This window comes from Emys orbicularis, chromosome 9 (assembly GCF_028017835.1).
Source record: "Emys orbicularis isolate rEmyOrb1 chromosome 9, rEmyOrb1.hap1, whole genome shotgun sequence".
NCBI lineage: Eukaryota > Metazoa > Chordata > Testudines > Emydidae > Emys > Emys orbicularis.
In genome coordinates, this window is record NC_088691.1 from 80,058,111 (window position 1) to 80,084,558 (window position 26,448).

Below are 26,448 nucleotides of genomic sequence, written 5' to 3' on the forward strand. Positions count from 1 at the left end.
ATGCCAGCTGCAGAATGGCCAATTTTTGTGACACAGACAGCAGTCCACAAGGAGCTGTTTAGACACAATCAGGTAGGTCTTTTCACAAAGGCCAACTATCCGTCACGACCAACTTGAGGCAGGTTTGAACTGGGGATGCAGAAACAAAGGCCGCCATAGTGCATCTTAGCATCAATCCCCCACCTCAACCAATCCCCATCTCTTTGGAGTGGTCTTAAAAACATTTCACCAGAACTTTGGATGTGTATCCAGAATACTTTAGTTTATAAGAGATACAAATAGAAAATTTGTTTTGTCAACCATTAAATATGTAGATGTCATTTAAAACATAAGAAATGTTTTACTTAGTAAAGAGGAAGCATTGTCAAGTAGCTAAATTACTGGACAGCGCTCCCTCTTTACTAAGTATCTCATGGACTGGTGTGTTTGTAAAGTGCCTTGATCCTCGAATGGAAGGAAATGTAAAATGCAAACTATGTCATGGTATTGTGATAAATCGCACTCTGTCGTTCATGCCATCCTTTTCTTTGCCATTCTCTGAGGGATTTTATAACCTGTCACAGATAAACAGTTCTACAGTTCTGTCATACAGCAGTGCTATACATTTAGTAAAGACACTTGTATATCTCTAAAGACGTTTTCTGGAGGGGACAGCTTGAGATTGTGCATGTTAAAAATGATGATGACAAGAAGGTAGACAGCAGAATTAGCGCTACTCGGGCGGGGGGGGGACGGCGTTCTGCTCACAGGCAGCTGACAAATGAGCATGTGAGCATACTTGGGAAGCTCAGCAGCTCTCTAAAAGGGATGAGTTTGACCTAGAGACTGAAAGTAAACAGTAAGAAGAACAAGGCACATTTTATGGACTAACATAAATAAGCCAAAAATAAACATTTCACTCAGTCCTTTCTTTGCAATCAAGCTAGAAACAACAGTTGGCTGTAATGTTCTGTGATAACAGGGTTTGTACATACACTATTTCCAAACCCCAATACATGCTGAAGTGACGCTACAGAAGCAGTGTGCGTTACTTGGCCATTCATGTGCAATAACTACTTCACTTCCACATGTCACTTAAGAAGAGAGCAAGGTTTTTCCCCTTGGTATTACTTTCATGCTTTACATGCTCTTTGTTTGTCCCCATTGGGATAAACCCAAAGAGTTGGATAAGGTACTGTCATTTACAAAAGGTCTTTGGAAATAGCAACACATTTCACTATAGTTGAGACTGAATGACCCAAGCAGTTCATAAGTCACAAGAAATCTAATTGAAATTTATGATTCAAATAATAGACCAAAGTCTAATAGAAATTGTCTAAAGTGTATTTAATGACAGATTAGTTCACTTTCAACTGTATATCTAGATGCAAACGACTATAATAGCTTGAAGCCTTATAGGAAAAGAAATAGGAAGAAATCCTGTAAAATTAACAGCTGTGTATTAATGTATGTCTCAGTCAAAACACATTTGTTTCAGTGGTAGTTTAGCTTGAGTGGTCTGCAGGTTAGCAGGATTTGGTCTCCAGAGTGGAGCCCTCCAACTGCTCTGGTGAGAACTGCTGTACACAGCTATCAAAGCTGTGCAGAGAAAAGTCTGATTTTAGTTAAGCTGATATGTGAAAAAGGTAACGTGACACTAAGAAATTTTATAAGTAATGTTAGCCTGATCTTTGACTGCTAGCCTGAACAGGCTTATCCTCCATTTAGAGCCAAGTGTGAATGCTGGATTTTCCTACTTCTAAACTAACTCTTCAGTCAGGAATCTAAGGGCTTGTCTACACTACCCACCGGATCGGCGGGCAGCGATCGATCCAGCGGGGGTTGATTTATCGCATCTAGTATAGATGAGATAAATTGACCGCTGAGCGCTCTCCCGTCAACTCCAGTACTCCACCAGAACGAGAAGCGCAAGTGGAGTCGACAGGAGAGCGTCAGCTGTCGACTTACCGCAGTGAAGATGCCGCGGTAAGTAGATCTAAGTACGTCAACTTCAGCTACGCTATTCACATAGCTGAAGTTGCGTATCTTAGATCGATCCCGCGCGGTAGTGTAGACAAGTAGATTTTTGTCACTTCAGCACAAGTATCTTCTGTATGCTGCTAGTATCTTATATGTATTTTCTTTACAACTCTGTCCTTTCAAAGTGTTAGCCTCTCTGCTGTGTATAAAATGGAGGAAGGGTTTAGCTTACTGTATGTTTTACTATCAGTTTCATGGATGGCAATACAGTGTTAGGTTGTGCTTAGGCCAGGAAAGTTCTCTGCTACTTCACACAGCTGCACCCCCAAAAGCTTCATCTAGAATAGATAACCAGTAATGGCAACATCAAGTAAGAAATGTTATATTGTCAGATCAGGCTCTCAGCGTATGGCTTTTGTGTTGAGCTGCACTTAAATTCTGTAATGCTTTGGCACAGCAGACTAAAAGAGATAACTGGGAAAATATCTTTTTGTTTGTTTACTTTCTATTTGAAAGCCCTTGGTGCATAGGTAATTTCTCAGCTTCCCCTCTAGTCTGCGTTGGTTTCACACACAACACTTCAGGAAAAAATATTTTTAAAACTAAAATGATGTGGCTATAAAACCACAAAAACCGGCATTTGGCTCCTGGGCAGGCATAGTACCAGAAACTAATTTTAGCTCATATTTTGCAGTTTGCAAGATTTGCTAAAGATTCCTGTGTGAACGTGGGCAAGGCATGATGTATCTTTGTGCTTCAATTCCCCAGGTGTAAAATGGTGATAATAGTGCTTCTTCATCTCACGGGGATATTGTCAGGTTACGTTTATTAACACTTGGGAGGTGCTCAGACATTACAGGGATGAAGAGTCTCTGGCAAATTTAATGGCCACAGAATCATGGCAAATGAACACCGACCATAATTTACGTGGACATGGCTTCTAGCAGTTTCAGAAAGAGAGCTTCCACAGGACATTATAACAACTGTATATCATCAAATCAAAGGAAGGTACATTTTTAAAAATACTCCTTCAAAGGCAAAAAGGCACACTGAAGCTCAGGTTTCTTCGTAAGTGCTTGTTATTCCCTCTCTAAGATGTACTAAATGCAAAGGTGAAAACAGGAGGATTCAAGATATTGCTAATCTTCTCTTCCTAGATCATTTCAAAGACTGAAGGCTAGGGTCAGCTAGTACTTGGAGAGAATAAGTGAGAGCTTATAATGATAATTTGCACTTCCATCCTTTTGCATTTTCTGCCTTATCTGATGTATGCTCCTCTTGCTAGTAAATGGAAATTTACCAAAAATGCAAAGGACGTTTATGTGGCATAAGATTTGTTCTGCAACAATAAATATACATAGCTCCATTCTTATTCTGTGGATTCCCAAATCCAAGATACAGTGAATTAAATAACAGAACATGGTATTCTGCGTAGGATTTAATCATACTTTCTAAAAACACAGAATAATATTCAAAAATGACTGCAGAATGTCATTGCTATGCCGTTAGCTTCCTTAGCCACAGTGGCATATGGAAAAGATTTTAAGACAAGAACTAGTACACTATGAAAGATTATATTGATAAAAATAATCTCATGCCACAAACCAATCTAAGGCCTGGTCTGTACCACAAAGCTAGATTTACATAAGCCACCTTGCGTCAACATAGTTGCGTATGTGTCTATGCTTAAATTTGTCTTCCACTAATGCAAGTGTCCTGTTACAGTGATGCAGTAACAGTACATCCCCAAGCGGCATTGAGCAATGGTCGAGTGCAGACACTGTGTTACTTATGTTGACCCTAACAGTCCTCCAGCAGCTGTCCGACAACGCCTGACACAGACCAGTCTGGTCACAATTGCGAACTCCACTGCCCAGGGGTCATGGAGAACGGAAGGCCCTCCCTCCCCTTTAAAGCCCTGCAAATGTTTGAATCCCTTTTCCTGATTGTCCAGCTTGGAGAGCACACCTAGCAGCTCTCCATTCTTGTGTGCAACTGCTCAGCTGCCTGAACTGGCTCCATGTTCCAAACATGGCTTGGAGTAGACCGGAGAGATTGGATCTGCTGGGCCTGTGGGGGAAGAGGCTGTGCAGGTACAGCTATGGACCAGCCCTAGAAACATGGACATCTACCAGTAGATTGCACTGGGGGTAGGGGTAAGGAGAAGGGGTATGGCAGGGACCAGCAGCAGTGCTGCATGAAAGTGCTGGAACTGTGGCAGCCATCAGAAGGCCAGGGAGGTGAACAGTCAATCTAGTGCTGAGTCACAGACCTGCTGCTTTTACAAAAAGCTGCATGCACTATTTGCCAGAGACTGCACCCTTGCCCGCAAACCACCCTGGATACCTCTGAGAAGCCTGAGCCACAAGCCCTTGGTGTGAACAGCAAGGATGAGGAAGAGGTGGAGGAGAAACAGGAGGAGGATGGAGGTCCAGCTATGCCATGAGCCAGGACCTTTTTGAGACTCCACCACAATCCAGTCAGTCCGGGCAATTGAGCACAGGTGAGCCCGATGCAGGGGAAGGAAACTTGGGTAAGTGTGTAATCGTATTTCCCGTTTCAATGATGTATGTACTGATGGCACCCCCAACTTAACAGGGCACAGCCATCGACTGTGTCCTGTTATTTTACTAAAAAAAACAGGAGTACTTGTGGCACCTTAGAGACTAACAAATTTATTAGAGCATAAGCTTTCGTGGGCTACAGCCCACTTCTTCGGATGCATATAGAGTGAAACATATATTGAGGAGATATATATACACACATACAGAGAGCATGAACAGGTGGGAGTTGTCTTACCAACTCTGAGAGGCCAATTAAGTAAGAGAAAAAAAACTTTTGAAGTGATAATCAAGATAGCTCAGTACAGACAGTTTGATAAGAAGCAAGTGTGAAAATACTTACAAGGGGAGATAGATTCAATGTTTGTAATGGCTCAGCCATTCCCAGTCTTTATTTAATTCTGTGTTGATTGTGTCTAGTTTGCATATCAATTCCAGCTCAGCAGTCTCTTGTTGGAGTCTGTTTTTGAAGTTTTTCTGTTTTAAGATAGCCACCCGCAGGTCTGTCATAGAATGGCCAGACAGGTTAAAGTGTTCTCCCACTGGTTTTTGAGTATTATGATTCCTGATGTCAGATTTGTGTCCATTAATTCTTTTGCGTAGAGACTGTCCGGTTTGGCCAATGTACATGGCAGAGGGGCATTGCTGGCACATGATGGCATATATCACATTGGTAGATGTGCAGGTGAACGAGCCCCTGATGGTATGGCTGATGTGATTAGGCCCTATGATGATGTCACTTGAATAGATATGTGGACAGAGTTGGCATCGGGCTTTGTTACAAGGATAGGTTCCTGGGTCAGTGTTTTTGTTCAGTGATGTGTGGTTGCTGGTGAGTATTTGCTTTAGGTTGGGGGGTTGTCTGTAAGCGAGGACAGGTCTGTCTCCCAAGATCTGTGAGAGTAAAGGATCATCTTTCAGGATAGGTTGTAGATCTCTGATGATGCGCTGGAGAGGTTTTAGTTGGGGGCTGAAGGTGACAGCTAGTGGTGTTCTGTTATTTTCTTTGTTGGCCCTGTCTTGTAGGAGGTGACTTCTGGGTACTCGTCTGGCTCTGTCAATCTGTTTTTTTACTTCAGCAGGTGGGTATTGTAGTTTTAAGAATGCTTGATAGAGATCTTGTAAGTGCTTGTCTCTATCTGAGGGATTGGAGCAAATGCGGTTATATCTTAGAGCTTGGCTGTAGACACACCACACGATCCATTGTCTACAGCCAAGCTCTAAGATATAACCGCATTTGCTCCAATCCCTCAGATAGAGACAAGCACCTACAAGATCTCTATCAAGCATTCTTAAAACTACAATTGCCATTGCCCTGTACTCATAGGTTCATGCAACTGAGCAATTCCCTTGTCATTTCCTGGAGGGTCATAATCGCCAAGGCTGATGCTGTGAGTGGTGCTGTGCACAAGCACTCTGAAGCAGAAGTGTCAATAAGCGGGTCTTGTTTAACACTTTAGGGGAGCAAGGGAAGGGAGTTCTAAATCTTAACTTTCACTTTCCGTTGTGACTATACTGATACCTCTGTGTTTTATCTGTAGCTGCCACCAATGCGGCCTTGAAGGGTTCGCACTCCACACCTGCAGAATGCCTGAGACAGATAAGGAGGAGAAAGAAGAGGACTTAGGATGACATGTTGTGATGAAGTGGGAATATTTTGGTAATATTTCTGAGTCCTGTTTGTGCCTCAGTTTCCCCTATATACTGTATTGTTATCCGGGGGGCGGGTGGGGTGGAAAGGGACTGTTTGCTCTCAGGGCAGGCTAGGAGACGTAGGTGTGGGTGCAGCCTAACTGTCTGGGGCTAGGTTCCTATATCAATGAAGCATTTGCAAATCCAATCACTTGGACACTGACACCTAGCAACCAATGACCCAGAGGGATATGGACTTCCCCGCCTCTCCTTAGGGAAGCTGAACAACAATCACCAGCTCAAGACTGGAGAGGTATGAAGTGGGGGGATAAGAGTTGACTGCTGGAAGGTGTCAGGGCTCTCACCTGGAGTCTGACGATGGAGGGAAAGATGGAGCTTGAACCAAAAAGTTCACCTCAGCTTGGCTGGGCTCTGGGATAACCAGAATGGACTTGGGCTATGTTTTAAACTTCAGTTTTCTAGGCTACCCAAAAGGACTTCCTATGCTGTGTTCCTGTAAACGAATAAACCATCTGTTTTGCCTATGATGTCACTGCAAGTGCTTGGTGAAGTGCATTAATCCCTGAAGAGCATACAAGTTTCCAATAGGAGTCAACCTCAGTTGGACTCACTGAATGGCACTCACAGTGTGAAGCAGGAGTGCTGAAGGCCCAAAGGTCTAGTCTAAGGAGGTGGTGAAGCCACATGGCTTACCCTTCAGGAAGAGTGAGACTCATAGGGGATCTCTGAAGGGGTTCCTCCTACAGACTGTTCCAAAGCTGGGCACATAGCACCGATTCTGTGCATCTGTGACACAAGTTCAATGAGATCCTGCAAGCCAGTGCTGCATAAGGCTGCGAGCAAAGGACCTGGAGGGTGAACATTGCAGACAGCCTGGAGAAGGAAAGAGCAGACAGGGGAAAGGCCCAGAAGTCCCAGCAGGAAAAGGAGAGGGAGATGCACCAGTACATAATGGGGCTTCTCCAGCAGCAAATATAGATTCTGCAGGTTCTTGTGGGCCTTATGGACAGGTGAAACAATCAGTGGCCCACCTCACTCTGCAGCCCACGGAGAACTCCATTACAGCACCTCCCTCCATCTCCCCTCAACATTCCACGTGGCACCAGGGGCCACCTCCCTTCCCCTACTACTTCACCTTGGAGGACAGTAAGGAGAACCACAGCTTCACATATACTGACCTGGGAAAGTCCCAGTTGCTGTATGTGTAGGGAAAAAGGACATGAATGTTCTTTCCCCCTTGTTAAGTTCTGTTCCATTAATTACGTTTTTAAAAATCTGGACTGTATATTGTTGCGAACATCAAAAGCAACATCTATGGCTGCATGACACTTATAAATGGTGGTGAAAGTCAATGCGGGGAAGTTAAAGTTATAAGGACAATTTGCCCCAGTTCTTCTGAGAGCATGCATATGTGACTGGCCACTTCCCTCATTTTTGTATTGCAATACATGCATTGTTGCCATACACAGGGTATGGTACATAGACATTGGGGATGTGGATAACCAGACAGGAGTAGTGCTAGAGCCTGCCAACATATGTGAAGTCTGTTTCCTGCCCTCTGTGCCCCCTGGTCACATGCAATTATGGTTAGTGTGTTTGCTCCCCTCCACACCATGCAGCAGAAGAGCTACTACCACAACAAGTTTCTAGGAAATAGGTTAATACCATTTATCATGTTAATAACAGTAAATAGAAGAGTATAGGTGACACTTTAGTAATTAGGGCCACAGAGCCTGGGACAATGGACATTCCCACATCATCACTGGCAGGCCATGCAGTGCAATATCCAAGGAGCACTGTGGAGAGTAGGCAACACAGGAAGTATTGCCCACAGCGATCCGAGTGACAGTACCATGTGGCCTTCTGATTGGCCATGCTCACTATTTAACTCTGGAGGGTGCCCCAGGAAGTGGTCTGGGCAACCATACAGACTTCCGGCCTGTTGTGACTTTAGACCTCCCCTCTCTTTCTGACTCTTACCTCCTGATTCCATTCTAATAACTATTTCTGATCTCCAGCTCTGACCTCAGCCTGACTCTGACACTTGCCTGTCCATCCCAGCTCTTGACATACCTTGGGTCACATTAGACCAAACACTGACATTTAAAGACCATGTCAAGAAGCTGAAAAAGAAAGTGAACTCCAGAAATGGTGTACTCTAGAAACTGGCCAATACAAAATGGGGAGTTGACCCCAAAACACTTCAAGCAACCTGTCTCGCCCTTTGTTTGTCAACTGCGGCACACTGTACCTCAGTAGGGTCACACTCGAGCCATGCACACAGACTGATACTGAACTCAGTCAATCCTGTAGGATCATCTCAGGGACTTTGAAACTGACCCTCATGAGGTGGGATGTGTTCAGTAAAAAGGAGGTGGGGGAACAGGTGAATGATCCAATATATCACATTCCACTACCCAGGAAGCCAAAGTCCAGAAATAGCTTTTCCTCTGAAAATCCCTTCCCCCAAAATATCACTATGAAAGGCTCCAAAGCAACAAAATAGTGGGAAATGCCAATAATCTTAGAGAGTGGTTCCTTCAGAACAACACCTCTCAGGCACCGACCTCAAATGAAAACACTGGTATACTCTAATTTGAGTGAGAGCTGAGATGGGAAAGACTGGTGACAATGTGACCAAGTGGAATCTGAGAAATGACTCCAAATGTGACTGTGGAGAGCCTAGCCAAAACATTTTAACTCTGCCAACATCTTGTAATCCCAACAAACTGTTCGACATAAGTGATAATACCAGGTCTTGACTGTGGCTTTGGAGCCACAAGCTTTTTGACTGCCATTTATGGGGGAGCAACTCCACATGCAGACTGCCAGTACAAGTCCTGCCACCAAATGGGCCATGTTGCTTTGTTAGTAAAACACCCGTCTTTTAAAACAAACACAGAAGGTGACAAAGGAGTGAGGGGTAAATAGCTTCACAGATCCCATTATGAACAGGTAAGTCATAACATTATCAGTCCAGTATAATTCTGGCTGTCAACTGGAAATGGACTGCGTAAGAAGTGTTAATGTGCACACATGCTGCAAAAGTGTTTAATTTGCACCCATCACCACGATTGGCTCAATGTCTTGCAGGATCCATGAATACATCTTATGCTGAATTTTACAATTCAGTTGTACCAAAGACGTGTAGATTTGAGATTAGTTCATTTACTTGCTCTCCTTTTGAAGATGAAATTAATCAACGTAGCTGTGTAAAATGATGGTTATGTATAATATGCTATCTTCTTTATGTTGCTGCTAGATCTAGTCATTTAAGGAAAATATATCTTAAGCCTTTTCATTGTCTAACCTCTGTGAATCAAAGCTAGTTCTCATATTGAATAACGACAACTCAATCAAAACAGACTTTTGTACATGAGGATTAAACTCTATTGCATGGCACCTGCTAGGCACTAAGCTGGCTTGTAAATCCTGTGGCTTCAGTTATTAATTCATTTACAATGAAATAGTGGTGGTCAAGTAATATTTTCATAGTCAATTTGCTTTTGACACATTTGCTTTGTTATCACGGTTCCATTGCTGCTTTTATATTGCACAAGTCATGACATCCGGTACTTTGGAGAGATTGTCTATATTTCAGTTGGCCAGATACTATTTCCATACTACTATGTGTGTATATTGATTCTGTTTCCTAGTTGTGTAAGAGGGGCCATTATATTCTTCTTAGTTACCCAGTGAAATCAGCAGAGCTTTTTGAAGAAGTTGCATGCTGTCATTATACAAAGTTGTGGATCATTCTGCTATTAGTCATACCTGTATTTTTCTTGGTCATGGCCTTGAGTTAAAAACTCCTCTGGCAAAAATGTTTAAAAGGCTATATAATAGTTCAAGAGACAGACATAGCTTTCACACTTATTTTCAGCATGGTCTCAATCTTTGCTGGTTTCCAATTTCACTTCATATGTATTCATATTCAGCTATGTTTTTGTCGGGCAAGTACTGCAAATCATACAGCAAAGAAAACAAACCTTGAGAAAGCTGAAACCACTTACGCTGCCTTAGTTCTGTTTGCCCTGGTTCTGTTTTCCATTCCTTCCTGTCCTTACCATGCTAGGAGAAATGTGAGATTAGCTTCTATACTCTCTGGTTTTAAAAATAAATAAATAAAGACAGCTGTTCCATATAAATCATCAGAACAGACCAATAAGCAGTTTCAACAGTTGTTTGTATCCTGATTTTTTTCCTGTTTAATTTCCTTATAGCAGATAAGTTTTTAGAGACTTTGTTTGCATAATTCACCAAGGTGAGATAACACTGAATATATTTGTGTACTGCTTGTTTTGAAAACTTCAAAAGTGTTGGAAGCTAATGTGTCATTTAATTCTGTCGATTTTGCTTGTCTTAGCTTTATTCATGCTAAATATTTTACAGCTATCTACATAATAGCAATTTCACTATATGACTTCATTCTCTTTAAACTCATGTTTTAAAGATGAGGCATGCAAATACTGGTTTAAATTCAAGAATGCAGCTGCACTGTAGGAATAATTAGTTTGCTCAACATGCAGATGTCAATAACTTTTCTTCTCTGTGTGTTTTCTCTTTCTCCCTGGCCTACTTTGCATTTGTAATAAAAATATTTCCAAACAAAGTTGACAAATAGTAAAGTGAGCTACTAAAATCCCCAAACAGACATAAATTTGCTGTGATGAAACTGATGCAAATCTACGCAATAGCTCAGTTTTCCCTTGGTGATTCCTACCATGGTTCATATGTTACGTTTTGTACCATATCATGTGTTCATGCCAGGGATCTTGTTTACACTACTGGTGCCTCTTGTTTAGATTATAAGGTACTAAATGTAGGGGCTGACTTAAACTTTATCTTGTACAGCACTGAATTCATTGTTGATGCATGTAAGCCAGGGGCCAGCTGGGGAAGGTAACATGAAGCCCCAAAATACAGTTCAGAAGTGCCTTTCCTCAGGTTTGGCTTTAACACAAAGAAGATTCAAAAACAAGAACACCAGCCCAGAACATTTGGGCTCAGATCCTCAATGGTATATAGGCACTTAACTTCTGTTGATTTCACTGGGAGTCAGATGCCTACATACCTGTGAGGATGTGGGCTTTGGTAACAAATAGCAGAGGCCTTTCCAGCTGTCAGCATGCTGGGAGGGGAGAGGACACAGCCTTCGCCCTAAGTAGCCTCCACTGCAGCAGTTTCCTGTCTGCTTTTTACAGCAGCAGCATCCAGATCCCCCATGTGATAGAAAGAGAACCAGGACTCTCCCTGTAAACCCATACATGCTGGGAGCTAAGAAGCATGTTATATCTTGACACAGTGAATATTGAATAAATAGTGTTGTAAACAGTATTTGTAGGACTTGTTAATTTCCACTGACTTTAAATCTCTTTCTATTTAGCAGTCCCTAACTGCCAACAGGTACGGTATGTATAGCGTAGAGCACCTTCCATTATGCGAGTCTGCTCTTAGGTCATGGTCCCATAGCCCTTACATCAGTGGGACAATTTTTATGAATAAAAGTTGCAGGATCATGCCCTTACACACAGCATAGTAAGGCCCTGCTCCTACAAACAATTCTGCATGTATCATTGTTTCCTGCCCTAAGTATAGGGGAAAGGTGGAGTAACGGTTGACAAGCAACTTTCTTGATGATGACATTGTTAAATATAGGCCCAAGAATGGTGGAATTGAAGGAAAGGAAAGAAAGGCTTTATTTGTTTTTGTTTTTTTCTGAGTGGAAAGAACTGGAATGAGACAGATTTTGAGGATTTTTTAAGGTGGTAAATTCAAGACTTTTCATGGTAGGAGAGAGAAGAGACAAATTTCACTTAGTGCTAGTTCTGTCCAGGCTGATTGACGGGATGCAAGGCCCATTTCTGCATGGTATTTGGGCCTTTCTGATAATGAAAACCCTGAAGAGAAACCTCTTGTCCTACAAGGAAACCTGTACCATTAATGCTGCCTGCACTTTGTGAGATTGAGACCTATTTTCAATTCCAGGCAATGCCCTTTGGCTTCTCTCCTATTCCTTATTTGCTTACCAGTCTGATGGTATCTGTGATGGCCAGTCCATGTCAGGAAGCTTATAGGAGACTTGTTGTTAATCTACTCACGTGAGATGGTATCTGTACATATTGACTAGATCAGGGGTGGACAACCTGACCCTGAGAAGGAGCCAGAATTTACCAATGTACATTGTCAAAGAGTCACAGTAATACGTCAGCAGCCTCACATCAGCTCCCCCCGCCCCCGCTACTAGCGTCTCCCGCCCACCGGCAATCAGCACCTCCCCCTCCCTCCCCGTACCTCCCGATCAGCTGGGGGGGGAGGCAGAGGGGGAGGAGGAGCGAGAGCACGGCAGGTTCAGGGGAGGGGGTGGGAAGGGGTGGAGTGGGGGCAGGGCCTGTGGCAGAGCCAGGGGTTGAGCAGTGAGCACCCCCCGGCATACTGGAAAGTTGGCACCTATTGCTCCAGCCCCAGAGTCGGTGCCTATACAAGGAGCCGCATATTAACTTCTGAAGAGATACATGTGGCTCCGGAGCCACAGGTTGGCCACCCCTGGACTGGATCTTTCAATCACTTTAGTCCCTCAGCTTCTTCAGTTATTTTCAGAGGAACTCTTACTGCTCTCTCACTATCTGTCCCACCTCTGGGAGATCTGTCAAACACTTCGATTCCAGACTAATTGTCTAAGGAAAGAATTCACAATTTGTATTTCTGATGGGAACTCCTCAAATATTTCCCGGTATGAAAGTGACCAGGTGTGGAAAGTATTCCATGGGGTGCTGTACTACACCCATTTTCTTGAGTGTCAGTGGAATTGCCAGAATCAGGAACCAGATTATCTTCTGTGCCCTTGAGGGAGCTTGGGTAGGCCTTTAATTCAAGGCAAATGGCTGTCTAAGAAAGCTCATGGGAACAATGTCCTAAAGTTGTAAATAGTTAAAAAGGTAGCTTTCTCTCTTGTCTCAAGATTCCCTCTGGATTTAGCTGTCATTCAGGTGACAAGCAACAATAGGACCTTTGTGACATATTAGCACTTCCAGGCAAGAACAAGAAAAGGGAATACAAATTGATAATCCTGAATGAAGCAAGGGAAATTCTCTTGCTCCTGGAGCAAGAGAAATTTGGTTGATTATTTCTCACATTTACAGTCAGGACTGTCCTTAAGCATATGCAGTATACGTGGCTGCGTAGGGCACCCGAAAATTTGGGGCACCACAGGGACCAGAGGCAGCAACTTCTCATCTTGCTGGGGGGGGTGCTCGACCCCCCCCCCCTCCACTCCAAGCTCTGCCCCCGCTCCACCCCTTCCCCCAAGCCCCCGCCCGCCTCTTCCTGCCCCTGCTCCACCCCATCCCGCCTCTTCCCTGCCTCCTCTCCTGAGCGTGCCCCATCCCTGCTCCTCCTGCTCCCTTTTGGAGCTTGAACGCCACAAATCAGCAGTTCGCGGTGCTCTGGAAGCACTGGGAAGGAGGGGGAGGAGTTGGTAAGCGCAGGGCTGCCAGCGTGTGGGGGCAGGGGGGCAGAAGTGGGGAACTTGGCACCGGTGGATGCTCTGCACCCACTAAATTTTCCCTGTGGGTGCTCCAGCCCCGGAGCACCCACCCACAGAGTCCGCACCTATGACCGGAACAGCAGGTAAGAGTGGGTCGGCTCCCGCACACCCAGTGCGCGCTGCAGTCTCCTTCCTAGGCAAAAGGCAGGAGCTGTATTCACAAAGCCAAATGCTCTGGCGTAGGGGCACCAGTATTCACAGAGCTGAATGCGCTGGCATAGGGGCACCAGTATAGGGGCAGTATAGGGGCACCAGTATTCACATAGCCAAATGCACCAGCATAGGGGCACCAGTTTAATTATACTGCATAGGGCCCCATAAATCCTAAAAACGGTCCTGCTTACAGTTTGCTTGCTGTGCACTGGGTGTTTTCCAAGGCCTCATTAAAAACAGTCTGTGCTCTAAGGAACTCGCAGCATAAGGCACCTAAATGATTAAAACCACCTACATTTCAGCAAAAGAGCAGCCTACATATACAATTTTCATAGCTAAACAATAGGCAATGTTCATAACAAAATCTGAAAATATTTATTAACAAGCATTTTCACTGAAAAGACTTAAATGGAAGAAAATGCGGAATGAGTGCTATACATGGGAGCTCAGGAACCTTAGACCAGTTGTCACCAAACTGTGGGGCGTGCCCCCCTGGGGGGCATGAAGAAACATTCGGTGGGACCTGGGCCACCCTCCATGGGGATGGGGAGGGATTGCCACCCAGCCCCGCTCTGCCCCCAGCTCCACTCCAGTCCTTTCCCCAGCTGCAGCTCCAGCCCTGGCCCTGGCCCCCAGCTCCCAGCTGCGGCTCTACTCCTGGCCCCAGCCACATCTCTGGCTCCTGACCCTGGCTCACAGCCCCTGCGCCCAGGCCAACTCCCCTCTCATTCTGTCTTCACCCCAGGCCAGCTCCTCCCCCCATCCATAGGTTTGCCCCCAGCTCTGCCTTCAGCCCAAGCTACTCTGCTGAGCCAACTGTGCAGTAATGGATGGGGAGGCATGGACAGATTCCATTACTGGTATGGGGGTTGGGGGGCGTGACAGGAAAAGATTGCACACCACTGCCTTAGACTAAAGAAGAGCAGTGAGAAACTGATGCCAAGGTATCATCAGATCTTCATTCTTTATAAATAAGGTTGTCCTGAAAGCAGTTTTCTCTTTTCCCTTGCTTTTTGTTATTTTCCTTCTATTCCGCAGCTGCCCTCCCCCCATGGTCCATCACTTTTTCATTATAGTTTAAGTCAGCTTCAGATTGCAAATGCCTCAGGGTAGGAACCTTTATATTTCTGTTCATCTGCAAAGACTGATGAACATCATGTCATTATGTCACTACTAAATCACGGATATCTACGACCTGTCTCTCTCTGAAACAGAAAAATAAAATGATTCAAGGCCACCAGAGGCTACCTTTCATTACCATAATTACATCCTAATAAAGGATTGCTTGTGTTACAAGATTAATTTGTCTCACAGACAGTCATTTCTATTTGTAACTGGCTCCATAAGAGAAACAGACCATCAGTGGAAGATGGCTTTGAACCATTAAGTACAAAAGTGTTCAGATATTTTTAGAAGAAGTTACCTTATCTCAGCCAAATGCTTTGGGGGTATATTTAATCTATTTATTGCCATCTCTCAATTTGTATGTATTGATTGTATTTTATTATGTGACTTCCTCTGGCCTTGAGCCACTATTTTCCTATTCAAAATTGTTCTTGATTCTTATTTGTTAGGCAACTACAGTGACCATTTATTTACATACTATTCCTTTTGACATTGAGGCTGTCTACAGCTGACCTGGCTCCCAATATTGCTGCTCTTACTCATGCAGATCTCTCACTCATGTCAGTGGGAGGTCTGCCTAGGTAATAGCTACATAAGGATCACATTTTGGGCTCTCTATCTAGACTTAGCCATAGATACATTTTGAACAGACTGCTACCTTCATCAGAAAACACCCTTAGAGTGAATTTTCTGAAGGGATCATGACACAGCTGATAAATGTTGAATAAAATAGTTGGCGCTACATCAGTGCCTCCTGAAGTGTGGGATGGTGTTTCTTCTGTACCTGTGCACTCCCACCCTTCTTTCCTTGCAGATATTATTTTATTTTTCTCAATATCTACTTTATATTTAACTCGCCCATCACAGCCTGGCTATAGTTTTCAAGGTGAGCCTCCAAAAATAAGTAATTATGGCCAAACATTCACATGCACCTCCAGCTGTAGCCCCTAATTTTCTTTACACTAGGTGTTTGCTCAAGTCTCTGACATTTAAGGCTGCACCTGATATCTCTAATATTAAAAACAGGATACAAAGATATGGTATATGAAATGTGTAGGACCACATCCTTCCCTTAATTACCAAATATCTTTAGTATTGCATGTGTATACGTGAAGGAAGGATATGGCTGGTAATCTTCTGATACCGTACGGTATCTGACAGATCTTTCTTGATTGTGGCTGCCATCCTGTCCAACAAATGCACAGTAACATCCACATTTATTCACTAGCAGGCAAAGTATTAAAACCACAACTTCTCTCCAAAGTCAGCTCAGTAAACAGGGCTGTCGTCATAACCAGGGAAAATATACAGAGATAAAGCAGAGACAAAGACTTAGAGCCCAATCCTGTCATCCTTGACTTTCACTTTGAGTAGATTACAGGTTCGGGTGAAGAACACATCACCTCAAAAATCAAATTTAGAAAAGTTTATCAAAAATGCCTCATACAAAGAGCAAGAATTCTTCCATTGAACTGAAATTGAGTGAGTATTGTCACTAAATGCGACGTGAACATGACTGCTCTTTTGTTTGCTTCATTGGCACTAACCACAAGGAAGGTTGTAGAAAGTGAAGATAAAAAGGAAGTATTTCTTCACATGACACACAGTCAACCTGTGCTCTAAGGAACAAGGCCAAGGCCAAGACCATAACAGGGTTCTAAAAAGAACTAGATAAATTCATGGAGGATAGGTCCATCAATGGCTATTAGCCAGGATGGGGAGGAATGGTGTCCCTAGCCTCTGTTTGCTAGAAGCTGGGAATGAGCGACAGGGGATGGATCACTTGATGATTACCTGTTCTGTTCATTCCCTCTGGGGCACCTAGCACTGGCCACCGTCAGAAGACAGGATACTGGGCTAGATGGACCTTTGGTCTGACCCAGTAGGGTCATTGTTATATTTTTATGTTCTTATGAGTTTGGATTCACCAAGTGCAAGTTGTTTTGTGATGATGCAAGTGTCTGGGAGTCTCCTGAACACGTGGTGGTCTCCCAGTACTACTCTCCCTGTTAGCATTGTTCATGTATGAACACTTTCTCTGGGGCTCATTCTTCTGTCCAGTTTTCTCTCAGTGATTTATTTTGGGGTTTCCAAAGCACTCATTGCTGGTGTAACTCTGTCAGTAAAACTCCCATGACTTTATTAGGAGATAAACTTTTGAAAAATTTCACCCTTGGTCTCTCTTATGGATTTCTGTCTTTATTAATTAACCATGGTTAAAACTACTTCCTCCTCCTCCCAGTCTCTAGTACTGCATCTGGATGAAAAGAAGAAACCATACAGTGTGTTATCTAAGTGGTCATCTTCTCACGTACATCTGCTGTTCGTGACTTTCATTTTGTTTCATCTTCTTAATCACCATCATGGCAACTTCATAACTCTTAGTATTGTTGCTAAATGCACCGTAAACATGACTGCTCTTTTGTTTGCTTCATTGGCACTAACCACAAGGAAGATACTGTAGATACTGAAGATAAAAAGCTATGACATGCTCTGTTTCCAGGATGAGAATGCATGACGTAGAAAGGAACTACTGCAGCTTCTGTTAAATATGTCCAGATCACTTCTCTTTTTTCTTAAGTGGAAACTTTGGTGATCCTGTGGTGCTTTTTATTTTCTTATCTTTTTCCTTTTTTCCCCTGCTCCTCCTTGCACCTTTTTCAAAATCTGTTTTCTTTCTTTTCATAACTTGAATGTTGAATCACTGCCCTTCTAACAATCCCAGTTCAAAAATAAGTAATAGATTGTCCATTATTTGTTTATTTATGTTACTGCAATGTCATCTTATCATGCAGGTTTGTGTGTTTGAGGGGGATGGGAAGAGAAATGTAAGGAATCCAGAAATACTTACAGCAGTGCAATAGTAGTTGTACCTAGTAGGAACTCCAGGTTTTGACAATATAGCATGGAAAACTTGGACAGTCAATGTTGAAGACAAAAGGGCCTAGTCTTCTGGCTCGGGGTGTGTGTGTGTGTGTGTGTGTGGGTGTATACACACATATATCCAGGAATAGTAAAGAATCTAAGACCACAAGACTGCAGTCTTATCACCTCAGGCAAGAGCCCTGATTGTGTATGTGGTTGTAGCGTTCCCATTTCTTCATAATACTTTCCTCTTCCTAACAACATCCCTTTTAATCTTTCCTGGGTTTAAGCTTTCTTTCTTTCCAGTTTTCATCAGACAATTGAGGAGTAGCCTTTTCTTTGTTGGAAGACAAAGGGATTTAGAGCTGGAATCATTGTCCTGCTAATGACACCATAGCCTAACAGTCTTACATGAATAGGATGTGTGCTTGAACTGAAGTCCATGGGGCTCTGTAGGTGAGCGTCTTCACATGAGGAAGGACTTTCCCTAGTACTTTCAGGGACTCATTTGAAGTTACAGGGACAAACTGTAAAGAAGAGAGGTGTGGTGCATTTTCTTTAGAAGCCAATGAGGCTGTCAAAAACTCAGTTGATTTTTCTCTGCAGAGAAGGAAGAGAGAATGTGCCCAGACCACTGGTGAGGATATCACACACTACTCTCTCTGGTTTTAGAATGCATGCTCCTTGCGTCCTGAATCTATTATTTGTTTTGACACAGTACATGTAGTGCAGTGTCATGTACACTAATAATGCTATCCAAATATTAGATACCATCAGTCTAAGAAATTCTGCAATGAATATCCTGTTTATGATCAGATTTCGATTATTTAAAGTTTACCCTTAGTTACAAGCAATTAGTGCTCTGTAAATGTTCCTATGTTACTGACCTGTGGGAATTTATTGCACAAATACTCTGAAAGTGCTACAGTATTCCCTGAGGGTCAATCAGAATTATTTTCTTGATCTCATACTGCCCTCCCTATCTCAATACACAAATTGTGGGCCACTGTGGAGTATTATTGATTTAAGGCCAGTCAGTAATTCTCAGGAGGCTGCCATTAGCTGTGCAAAAAAAGTAATTCTTCTTTGTTTACATGAAATTCAGACCTAATGAGCTTCTTCACAAAACATCCTGTTTAAAAATAAATACATGTGAGCCTGGGCCTGCAACCTTCATATACAATATAATCTGAAATGAATGGTACTTTTTTGGTGAGACAGGTCTGTAGTATTGGGCCCTCTGTCTATACCTTTCCATATACCACACTGAGCATCAACCTGTTATACAACAGAAATTTTGGCTTCTTAACATCTCTCTCTCACAAACTTTACATGTACATAGGTATGTAATCAAAACATATTTTTGTTAAGTTTTGGAATGTATATAAGCTCTCGTGCTTCACAGCATAGCCAACTTCTCCACAGGCAGTGCAGAAAATCAGTTTAAAAATCAATTTAATGAAACCAATCCAAACCATTTTATAGACACACTTGTCAGCTGAAAACATGTTCTGTTGATTTACCTTGCAGCTGTAAATTTACTGATGCAATGTAAACCAAAATAAAGCGGGTTTAAAGCCTTTTTTTCCTCTTGCTTTTCTAAAGTATCTGGTACTGGCCAGGGTCAGAGACAGGATGCTGGGCTAGATGGACTGCTGATCTGACTTGCTAAGATGGTTACTGTGGGTGGGATCCATAAAAGGCCTGAGGCGTTGCAATGCTGAGCATCACAGCACCTAACTTTTAGGCACCTAGAAACTCACAGGAACAACAGTAAGATCCACAAGGACCAAGTTAAGTGCCTAGGCTCCCTATACAATGAATAGGGAGAGATAAGTGCCTAAGAATGTGATCCACAAAAGCCAGCATATTAGGCATGGAGCTGCCTAAGCTAATTAGAACAAGATGCTGATGAGAGGAATTTGTAATAAGCCCAACCCCTCTCACAGAGGTAGGTGCCTCCCTGCAACCTGGACTTGGGTACCTATCAGGGCCGGCTCCAGGCACCAGCTTACCAAGCAGGTGCTTGGGGCGGCCACTTCGGAGAGGGGCGGCACGTCCAGCTGTTCGGCGGCAATTCGGCGGATGGTCCCTCACTCCTGCTCGGAGCGAAGGACCTCCCGCCGAATTGCCGCCGCAGATCGCGATCGCGGCTTTTTTTTGTTTGTTTGTTTGTTTTTGTTTGGCTGCTTGGGGCGGCCAAAACCCTGGAGCCGGCCCTGGTACCTATCTCACCTAGTAATTCACGAATGGAACTCACCACCTGGAGTCAGGGAGCTAAGGCACCTTAGTTGCCTCTTGTGGGAATTGATTTAGGCACCTGCTTCACTCCATACAAATGGCCGGAGGAGGAGGTGGTGCTGCCCATCTTATGACTCTTAGCCTGGTGCACTCATCTAGGATGTTGAAGACCCAGGTTCAATTCATCTCTGCCGGGGGGGAGGATTTGAATAGGGGGGGTCTCCCACCTCTCAGGAGGTTGCTCTAACCACTGAGGTCTCAGATATTCCTATGTGAGGCTTCCTCAGTCCTTCCAGTTGAAGCCGTTCCACGGTGGGTAAATAATGAGTGACTGGAGCAGGGGGTCAGGACCCTGGGTCTCCCACCTCCCAAGTGGGTGCCCTAACTGCTAGACTACAGAGTCACTTTCACTCTCTGACTCTGGCCCAGTGATTGCTCCACTGTGGATAAATATGAGAGAACGACTCTTTAGTCCAGTGGTTAGGGCAACTATGTGGGAGACCCAGGGTATGCCTACACCGCAATAAAACACTTGCGGTTGGCCCATGTCACCTGACTCGGGCTCGGGTTGTGGGGCTATACAATTGAAGTGTCGTGTTTCCACTTGGGCTGGAGCCTGGGTTCTGCCACTCACCCCTTTGCTGGGTTTTAGAGCCTGTCAGTTGCCCCGGGCTCTGAGACTCACTGCCATCTGGGTCTTTTTTTGTAGGATAGGTGTAGCCTAAGTTGCTTCATGGATCTCACAATGGGTTTGGCAGGGCTAGAAATGCCTTTCTTCAGGAATGTTGGTGTTCCCAGTGGCCCCCCACAAAGCGCTCAAGTGCTTTTACATTTTGAAAAATTATTAAGTCAAACTTTTTGGGGGGTATGTTTAAAAATAGTTTGCTGTTAGTTTTCAGTGAAAGTTGATCTTTACCTAACCAAGTTTGGATATTCCTGATTCACTATACTACAGGGCCAAAAGTTTGAGTGGTGCCAAGCTGACCTGTAAAACTATCGGTATACTTTAAATCTGCCTTAATTTTTGTGCAAGCTATCGTGACCAAATTTTTGCACATGCAAAAACATTCAAACTTTTGTTTGCAAACTGAATTTGTGTGAAAATAAAATTAACGGAGTGCACCAATCCAATAGGCATATGAAAATCAAACTTGAAGATAAATATCTGTTGTTTTTTTTTCATGCAAAACATTTAGTCATGTAAATCAGCATGTGCAGATACCCTGGAGTGAAAAATGAGCCTGCCTATTTTGAAACTGAGGGGTAAATTATTCACTGGTGTAAATTAGCTCAGGTTTATTAGCTTCAGTGATGCTGTGCCAGTCAACAGCAGCAGAGTATTTGTCCCTGATTCAGAAAATACATCCAACACTCTTCTACAGCACTGGAGTGCAAAATAAAAAGCTTTGGAAGTATTAAAATGTTTTCTGCTCTAATAGTGTAAATTGTAATAACTAAGACAAACACTTAATATGGGGGGCAAGTTGATCATTAATGATAGAATTATATTAGTCTTTGTGTTGCATTTATTTTTAACTGTCAACATGCTGAATGTTTCCTTGGTCCTTAGAAAACTGAAATTAATCTGGCAATAAAACATACAATGGTTTAAACTTTCCTTCCATCTGAGGATCTCAAAGCACATTACGAACATTAGTGAATTAATTCTCATAACACCTTCAGGAGGTAGGAAAGAGTCGTTCTGCTTATTTTGATGGGGAAACTGAGGCACGAAGGTTGTTTGATTTACCCAAGGTCAGTGAATGAATGAGAGAAATGTCATTATAACCCAGATCTCCTGACTCCTAGTCCTGAGATTCAGCCACAAGGCTGTACATATCCTCCTGTTATGAATATTTCATTAGTATTAGGAAATAGTAGTTTTAAACATCTGTTTACTGAATTCAAAATCTTTTTATAAGATGCTTTCAGCATACACCAGCCATTTACAAATAAATATGATAAATAAGTACAATAGAACATTTCTGGCTACTTACCGCAGCACATATAGTCAGATTTGAATAGGTCTCTGCAAAGAAGAATTATTTCATTAGTTTTCTAGTTGACTCAGAATAAGTTTTGCAATACTTTCCACTTCAGTGAAACTTCCCACACAGCAAGCTCGGACAATTTTCCTTGTACTCTTGAATAATTAACCACCTTTGCATGATATGCAAAATAAGCTGAGACAACTGTGTTCAGTTGCACTCTAGTAAGCCAGAAGCTTTCATCCGGTCATAGATAAAGGAGTGTCTACTGAGACAGTACTCATTCCACAAAATGGTAAGTTGTAATCTTTAGTGAGTTAGACTTTCATATTAAACTGTTACAGTGTTATACTCTTTAAAGCTTATGACAAAATGTTAAAATTTTGTCCCTTTGTTAACAAAATTTAAAGATGTGGCTAACCATATAAAAACTACTAAATGAAGAGTGTACCTCATTCTGCCTTTCTGTTACCTGTATCCTGAATATTGCTCTGAAGGTGATCAATAAGTCTGTTTACAGGATGTACATGGAATAATGGGGCTTTCAATATTTTAACATTTTTTTCATTCAAAATGTGAATGCTTATGTAGTGTGCAGTGATCTGGTTGCTTAAACTTTTTTATATTTAAACAAAAGGTTTGAGATTGTTCCTAATTGTTTGAATTGCAAGGGCTAGCTAAAAGCAGTATCTGGGGTTGCTTTGATAAAAGTCAAAAACTCGTGGCGATTCTATCAATATTTTTACAAGAATCTATTAGTACACGATATCTGTGTATACATTTTTGTTTCATATAACTATTTTATCTCATAGCTTTAAAAGAAGTTTTTCTTGCTACAATAGAGTATCTTGCTATCAGCTACCCATATAATTCAGTGATGGATTTTATATATTTTAGACAATATAAACAATAAATATACAAAACATTAAAAATAGGAATGTCAGAGAAAGAGCATCTTACGGACCTTATGTATAGCAGATTTTGAGACAATGTAATTTCCCTTCTTAGGAAGTGTTAATTGAGACTTCATTGAATTTAAGTTGTAATCTAATTTCTATTTTTCTTATGTTTCATTTTCCCACCATATGTTGTCAGTGATGTGCTGCCAATATTTTAATAATGGGCTCCTACAGAAATTCCCTCTTTAGCCTGTAATAAGCCCCACAAACCAGGTGTGTGTGTTTGTTGACATGCAGGGAGGGAAGGGTGAAGAACTAGAGAATCTATTACTGTACTTCCCCATATAAATAGAAAGAATTTCTCATAACTGTAACCTATTAAGAAAGCAAAACAGCTTGGCAAACAAACTTTCACTAAGTACACTCTAGTAGAAATGTTTATACTTGTTCCTGAAAAATATATTGAGTACATTGAAGATACAGCACAATAATCAACCTGTGTCATTTGGGGAAAATAGAAGCATCCTTCCCCCAGATTTGTTGATACCGGGTGCAATCTACTGCATTTAAAGGCAAAGCAATGTTTTTGAGCCCAAGGTATAATTTGCATATTGTTGGGGAGAGGTGGGTGAACTGCTTCAGAGACAAAGTATCCCAGTCCTCTCTGGAATTTTGACAAAGGCTCTTTAGCCCATCATGATATATTTTATTCTGAAATCAAAAAGGAGAATAATAAAACAGTTGTTTTAAATAACCAAAGAGAAGGTGCAATAAACTGTGGATGTTATTCTCAATTATCCTGGGTAATTTGCCTTATTAGAGTTATTTATATTATCAGGGAATTAAAATTGTAAATGTAATTATTTATAGAGAAGCCTACACTAGAAAGGGGTGCTGAACAATGTATTTTTACAGCTTTGAAAAGTGTGTGCTTATATTCCCTTAATAAAGCATTTCCCTTAGCATGCAGCAATCGAATAGTTACATGTTAGCTAAAATACAGAAAACATATTACGCTGAAAGTTCTCCAGGACAGGGACTGTCTCTCAACTTCACTGCACTCGACAGAATGGGACCCTGGGCACTCTGTCATACAAATAATTAATTATAATTATAATAATACACCATACAGAGAGCTGAATAGATCTCTGGGGTTTACTTGTAAAATGTTCGCTACAAAAATTGTGAATTGATAAAAGTTTACAGATTACACCACTCAGGGCCAGCTCCAGGCACCAGCTTGTCAAGCAAGTGCTTGGGGCGGCCACTCCGGACAGGGGCGGCACGTCCAGCTATTCGGCGGCAATTCGGCGGACGGTCCCTCACTCCGGCTCCGAGCAAAGGACCTTCCATTGATTTGCCGCCGCAGGCTGCAGGCCGCAGATCGCGATCTTTTTTTTTTTTTTTTTTTTTGGCTGCTTGGGGCGGCCAAAACCCTGGAGCCGGCCCTGACACCACTGACATTTCACTAATGTTATTCTGAACTTGAATTTAGCTAATGTCTTTTCCTTGACTTCAGTGGGATTTGGAGCTGGCCCTGAGTCTGCCGACATTTGTGAATTTTGGATTTAATCTGTTGAGCATTGGCTTGTATTGTGAAAAATAGACAAATAATATTATGGTCTATTAAACTGCAAATACTGAGATCTCCATTTCTTCAATATTGCCTCAGAATTCCTGAGACACAAATGTAAACTACAGTGCATGCTGTAGCTACATTATCTCTTCTATAAGACTGTTTCCATGTAATTCTGATAAACAAGATTATTATTAGTTTATTATTGTGACTACATAAATAGCAAATATTCCTATTGGTTAACAAACAAGTTTGTTTCCTTTTTTTTTTTAACCACCATGACTAATAGAAACTTCTTCAGAGCATAGTCATACCAATGGCTCAATCCTGTACTACTACTTCATTCCTTACTTGGGCAAAGGTCCCATTGGAAATGATGGGATTTCTGCCTTAGTAAGCAGTGAGTAAGATGTGGGAGTAAAGCTCCACAGGCACAAAAGCAGAGGATTTCCAAAAAATGCTGTTACGAGACAGATTTTGCTTGTTTGTATTTTTTCTCTTCCCCTCCGATCACACTCCCTCCAGCCCAGTGCTGGGTAAGGATAACACAATGCTTTCAGTTTACACTCGTAGCATAATGGACACGAAGAATCAAAATCACCTTTGTGCTCTGTCTTATGGGAGACTCTCAGGAAAATAAATGTTGTCATACAAAATCCCAAAGTCCTCATTCAATTTCTTACTGAGGCAGAATTCTTACTGGATTTCATCCGTATGTTTTTATCATTGTGTTTTTACATCTCTTTGATACCAAGACCTTGAAACAGAAAGTTTAAGTGTTTATAAGACACATTTTTTGCAGAGCAGGAAATATGAGTTGTGATACCAAAAAATAGAATAGCACTGTAATTGTCATTGTATTCTTACTATTAATTTTACTTTTTTAACTTCCCAGGATGTGAATAAGACAGATGACTGCCTGGAGATGGATAACACCCTGCAAAAGTATTACCTTTCTACCATGTATACCATTGAGTTCATTTTTGGCATCATTGGAAACAGCATTGTTGTGTTTGGCTACATATTCTGCCTGAAAGTTTGGAAAAGTGGCAATATTTACTTGTTTAACTTATCACTATCAGACTTTGTATTTCTGTGCACACTTCCAATGTTGGTGACAAGCTACTCCAAAGGAAAGTGGACATATGGGAACATTTTGTGCCAAAGCAACAGGTTCATGCTGCATGTAAACCTATACACAAGCATCCTTTTCCTTACCTTTATCAGCATTGATCGTTATATGCTCATGCAATATCCTTTCAGAGACCATTTTCTACAGAAGAGGAAGATAGCTGTTGTTTTCTCTGTTGCCATATGGATCCTTGTTATACTTGAACTGGTGCCAATAATCACCTTCATAGGATCTAGAAATACTGCCAATGATAACCAATGTATCGATTATGCAAGTTCTGGAGATCCAGCAAAAAACCTGATCTATAGCATGTGCCTGACTCTTCTGGGGTTTGTAATCCCTCTGTGTGTTATGTGCTTCTTTTACGTGAAGATGGTTCTCTTTCTTAAGAAACGTAGTGAGCAGCTCACAGCTGCTCAGGCCCTTGAGAAACCTCTTTCTTTAGTCATCATAGCACTGGTTATCTTTTCACTGTTCTTTACTCCATATCACATAATGCGCAATGTGAGGATTGCCTCCCGAATGGAATCCTGGAAGCTATCCCTGTGCACACGGAACATCATCAACACCATTTATATTATCACAAGGCCTATTGCATTTTTAAATAGCGTAATTAACCCTATCTTTTATTTCCTAATGGGTGATCACTTCAGGGAGATGCTGATGACTAAAGTAAGACAACTCTTAAAAAGGTTTACACCCACAGCAAATGAGGTGACGACAAAGCACTCTGACACGGGAACACACTGA

The 26,448-nt window shown here is 42.2% G+C and overlaps 1 protein-coding gene across 1 annotated transcript; it reads left to right on the forward strand.

Moving 5' to 3' along the window:
- On the forward strand, positions 1–26,448 carry SUCNR1 (succinate receptor 1). Its single transcript, XM_065411362.1, has 2 exons — positions 1–72; positions 25,462–26,448. Exons 1-2 carry the CDS (start codon positions 1–3, stop codon positions 26,446–26,448), a joined length of 1,059 nt encoding a protein of 352 aa, XP_065267434.1.

What these genes read in the sequence shown, in the direction of transcription:
- SUCNR1 (XM_065411362.1), top strand. Translation starts at nt 1, where the DNA reads ATGCCAGCTGCAGAATGGCCAATTTTTGTGACACAGACAGCAGTCCAC. An exon ending in AGCTGTTTAGACACAATCAG is followed by an intron (nt 73 to 25,461) that starts GTAGGTCTTTTC and finishes TTAACTTCCCAG; the next exon opens with GATGTGAATAAGACAGATGA.